We start from the raw sequence: 5,000 nt of genomic DNA on the forward strand, positions 1-5,000 counted from the left end.
CAGACCCGTTGGGTTAAACACACTATTAATCCAACATTTTTGCGACCCTGATTCAGGTCCCTGAATCATCAACTCCTCCTCCTACGCGTGGCGTTCACTCCCGACCCCCGGCTCGTGAGCTATATAAGCTAGCTAACTGCACAGCTGGGCCAGCTCGGGCTCGGGAGAAGCGTTGGGTAGCTTGGAGTTGAAGAGCTGCAGGGAGTCCTTGATGCGCGCCACCTCGCCGGCGGACAGCTTGAGGCGGTGGCGCAGCAGGCACGAGAACAGGTCCAGCGGCTGCGGCGCGGGCGGCGACAGCCGGTTAATCCGGTCCCTCATCTCCAACAGCATCAGGAAGGCGGCGTCCTGTGTGCCCTGCGTGTACGGGTAGTCCAGCTGCAGGATCAAATCCTTGATGCCCTCGGGGTCAAAGTGCAGGCTGTATCCGAACACCTTCAGCGTGTTGATCTTCATGTACCCCAGGTTGGACGTCTGGTCGTCCAGGTCCAGCGGCTCGTAGAAGAGTGTTTCGTTGACGGCCGGGTCGTCCGTGACGATGCGGCTGCGCAGGTAGATGTGCACCGTTTCAAAGAAGGACTTCCATGTGTTGCCCAGCGGCAGCGTCCAGTTGTGACACTGCGACGTGGCACCGGCGTCCAATCGAGTTCTCTCCCAGTCGGGGAAGTCGGGCTGGTTCACCGGCATGAACCAGCTCTCCGAGTGGCTTCCCCCGAAAGGATTCACGTAGATGGCGGGCACGGGCTCCAGCGTCGAGTTCTTGGTGGAGCAGATCTGGAACGAGATGCCCATGAGCATGTGGATGAGATTGGACTTGTTCTTGTTGCTCTTCAGCGTCAGCAGCATCCTCTTCCTCCAGGCGGGGTTGAACCAGCTTCCCAGACGGACGTCGTTGCTGATGTAGATGGCGTGGACCTCTATCCTGCTGTCCAGACGCTGAAGCAGGTACTTCACCTGAAGACGGACACGTACATTCTGAGATTAGATTTGCACACACATACAGACAAGATAGACAGACAGGTTTTAGAAGCTTCTCAAAACCTCAGCGTAGGGCTCGGCAATATATCGATATTATATGGATATTGTGATACAATATCGTCTTAGATGTATGGTGATATTGTGATATGGCATATGTGCTGTCTTTTCCTGGTATTAAAGGCTTCATTACAGTAAAGTGATGTAATTTTCTGAACTTACCAGACTGTTCTATCATTTACCTTTACCCACTTACAGTAGTCTCTATATCCACATTATTGATGATTATTGATCATAAATCTCATTGTGTGGGGCTAGTGTACAGTAGAGGTGAAAACACTCGCCTACCACCGCAGAGACCCGGGTTCAATTCCCGTTAGCTGTACTTCCGGCTTGGTCAGAAGTTCCTACAGACACAATTGGCCGTGTTTGTGGGTGGGAAGCCGGTGGGGTACTAGTCCTGGTCGCTGCACTATAACGCCTCCCCTGGTCGGTCGGGGCGCCACTTAGGGGGGGAGGAGAACTGGGGGGAATAGAGTGATCCTCCCAGGCGCTTTGTCCTGCCGGTGACACTCCTCGCTATCAGGTAGAAATAAGCGTCTAGCGACTGCACATGTATCGGAGGAAGCATGTACTAGTCTACAACTGGGGGGGGGGGGGGGGGGGGTTATCTCATTCTGTAAATATTGTGTGAAAGCACCAATAGTCATCGCAACAATATTGTTGCAGAATCGCTATCGAGCTATTTGGTCAAAAATATTGTGAGATTTGATTGTGTCCATCTCGCCCAGCCCTACCTCGGCATCAGGCATGTCCAGGTCAAAGTTCAGGTAGTGGTCCAAGGACGCGCCGATGCTCGGCCTGCACGCGCCGAGGTAGAGCACGTTGCCGTGGTGACAGGTGCCACAGCGGGTCATGTTGTCGGCGGCACAGGTGGAGCAGGAGGTGGAGGAGGTGCCCACCATGCAGGGAACCACTCCCTGGCAGGAGGGCTGCTCCACCGGGCAGCTGCAGCTCTGCACCTCCTCAGAGAAGGTGCCCAGAGCTCCATGCTCATTACAGTAGAGCAGGGACTGGGCCCGGTTCATCCAAAACCTCACGGGCCTGGAGAGAGAAGAGAAAAGATTTCATACAGGTCAGTACGCTGTGCATTCTAGCGCAGAATACAGAGCAGGTCGTCGTTTGTGTGGTACAGCCAGGAGTGGCCTCAGTTCAACCAGAACCTGAAAAGCCTGGATCAAGGTGAGATTTTTGTTGGTTTGCGATCAAGTATAGTAGTAGTATATAGCAACGTGACAGAGTAGCAGTGAATCTACAGTATCTATGTATGTATGTATGTATGTATGTATGTATGTGTGTGTGTGTGTGCAGTGCACGTGCACGTGCACGTTTGTTTGTGTGTGTGTGTGTGTGTGTGTGTGTGTGTATGTGTGTGTGTGTGTGTGTGCGTGCGTGCGTGTGCATGTGTGCATGTATTGCTGTATGTATGTATGTATGTATGTATGTATGTATGTATGTATGTATTGTATGTATGTATGTACGTACTGTATGTATATGTATGTGTCTGTCATTACCGTAAGTAAGCTAGCTACTTAGTTTGGTTATTGGCATTAGCATTGGGTACTTGCTACTGTATAAAACAAGGTATTTTCCAGTTAACAGCAAACTGTTGGCAGCTTAGCAGCCAAGACCTGACATAGAAAAGAGAGTAAAATGAGCTATAATATATAAATAAGATAAGAGAGTTATTAGATGTGTCTGTGTTGGTACATGTATAAAATGTTGTTGGATATGTGTTACAGGTTGTATGGCAGAAACCTGAGGGGAGAGGTAAATACTGTAAGATTTGATTTGGCTGGACTGCTGCTGGGCATTATGTCTTTAACTGGGCACAGCTCAGCAACAACCTGGCTCCGTGCCAGTGAAATACAGTAGGTTGCAAACGCGTGGGTGGGGATCTACTGTACGTACAGGTGTGAAATATCAGAGTTATAGCATTCTGAATGTCAGAGATAGCCGTTAATATTCAGTAGATCTTTGGTTCCAGTTGGACTAGTGAAAATAATATCCACTGCTGAATAATGTAAGTGCACAAGAGTATCACTACAGTATTCATGTTCAAGATGTCTTCTAGCCATGCTGACAGTGACCATAAAGCTTCTGCTATCAGATTGTGGTACAGAGCTTTCCTTGTTTTCTCCTGTTTTGATTTCATCCAAATGTAGTAACTATTTTGAAGAAAACTTCAGACAATGCACTGCACAATGCACTGCTAAGTTCACCATTTTCATCCTCTGTGTCTGTAACGTCCCTCGTCTGTTCAAACAAAGCAATGAAAAGGAGAGCAAGCATGCAATGAGATGCAGATCAGTGCCACCATGTTCAGCTCATTTTCTCACGATATGAGATTTCATCTCAACGATACATATTGTCATATTGTTGATATCGCGATATATTGTGGGACGATATATTGTGACATCCCTAATATATACTTTATGATATATAGGGAGCAGGAGAGGAAATACACCGTGATAAGATGATGTGATGGTTTGGTTGGGTCAGGACTACAGGACTACAGCGTCACCTCCAGTGTCAAGATCACCACTCTACAATCCAGTGAAGTGAATCAAATGGAGGCGTCTCTTGATACTAAGAAGTGCATATTCTGTGTTTGATATCTTTTATTGAGTGCCGTGCGTGTTGTGCTGACATGGAGTCAGTCAGCACAACATGACATTCCTGACACAGGGCAGAAAATAATGGAAAATTAAATAGCGGCTCAATTTAAATTGTTGAAGCACAGAAATGTTCCACTCACTGATTGATTCCATAATTTCCTTCTTGACCTGCAACCCATTTTCTGTTTAGACGTCACATTTAATGTGTTGAGATACAAATGTGTATAATTACAGTATGCCGAATGGTGAGAGTGTTGATACAGCTACTAGTCAGAAATTGGACCTCCCAATAATTAGGTGCACGCAAAACAATGAGATGACACCGAGCTCAATGTGTTGCTGAATTCACAAGCAGCCTACTCTCAATAAGAGTGATGTCATAATGCTGCACACGTCCTTCATTTAGAGTGATGTCATAATGCTGCACATGTCCTTCATTTAGAGTGATGTCATAATGCTGCACATGTCCTTCATTTAGAGTGATGTCATAATGCTGCACACGTCCTTCATTTAGAGTGATGTCATAATGCTGCACATGTCCTTCATTTAGAGTGATGTCATAATGCTGCACACGTCCTTCATTTAGAGTGATGTCATAATGCTGCACATGTCCTTCATTTAGAGTGATGTCATAATGCTGCACACGTCCTTCATTTAGAGTGATGTCATAATGCTGCACATGTCCTTCATTTAGAGTGATGTCATAATGCTGCACATGTCCTTCATTTAGAGTGATGTCATAATGCTGCACACGTCCTTCATTTAGAGTGATGTCATAATGCTGCACATGTCCTTCATTTAGAGTGATGTCATAATGCTGCACATGTCCTTCATTTAGAGTGATGTCATAATGCTGCACATGTCCTTCATTTAGAGTGATGTCATAATGCTGCACATGTCCTTCATTTAGAGTGATGTCATAATGCTGCACATGTCCTTCATTTAGAGTGATGTCATAATGCTGCACATGTCCTTCATTTAGGGCAGATCCATTCCTCAATAACCATGATCGATTTCCCTCCGACTATAGCACCCCCACAGGCCATTTTCACAGCAACCGTTTCGAGGCGGTAAAGAGGAAGTAGAGCAGGTGTAACCAATACCATTAATGATGGTGCCATTCCATTGAGGTGTTCCAATGCCAGGGCCCTCATTAATGTTATTGGTTACACTTGCTTTACTTCCCGCTTTACCACCTGTAAACGGTTGCAGTGAAAAGGGCCTAATTGTGCTCAACAGAGTAGCGGGGGGAACAAAGGAGTAGGAGGGGGTTTGGGGCGAGGGGGGGTTTGGGGTGGGGGGTGCATGTGGTGACGGTGGAGATGACGATGTTTTAGCTTTGATTGA

General features: G+C 47.0%; 1 protein-coding gene across 1 annotated transcript in view; it reads right to left on the reverse strand.

Moving 5' to 3' along the window:
* Positions 1–132: 132 nt before the first annotated feature.
* LOC310791756 (BMP/retinoic acid-inducible neural-specific protein 3-like) overlaps positions 133–5,000 on the reverse strand; it is a gene marked incomplete at its 3' end in the record, with an annotated part of 76,750 nt that continues 71,882 nt past the window's right edge. Inside the window, exons 3-4 of the mRNA XM_083653414.1 lie at positions 1,773–2,079; positions 133–954 (exon numbers count right to left, since the gene is read on the reverse strand). Of these exons, the coding sequence (XP_083509540.1) occupies positions 133–954; positions 1,773–2,079 (1,129 nt within the window). The remainder of the gene's footprint in view (positions 955–1,772; positions 2,080–5,000) is intronic.

This window comes from Poromitra crassiceps (assembly GCF_964638095.1).
Source record: "Poromitra crassiceps genome assembly, chromosome: 17".
Taxonomy (NCBI): domain Eukaryota; kingdom Metazoa; phylum Chordata; class Actinopteri; order Beryciformes; family Melamphaidae; genus Poromitra; species Poromitra crassiceps.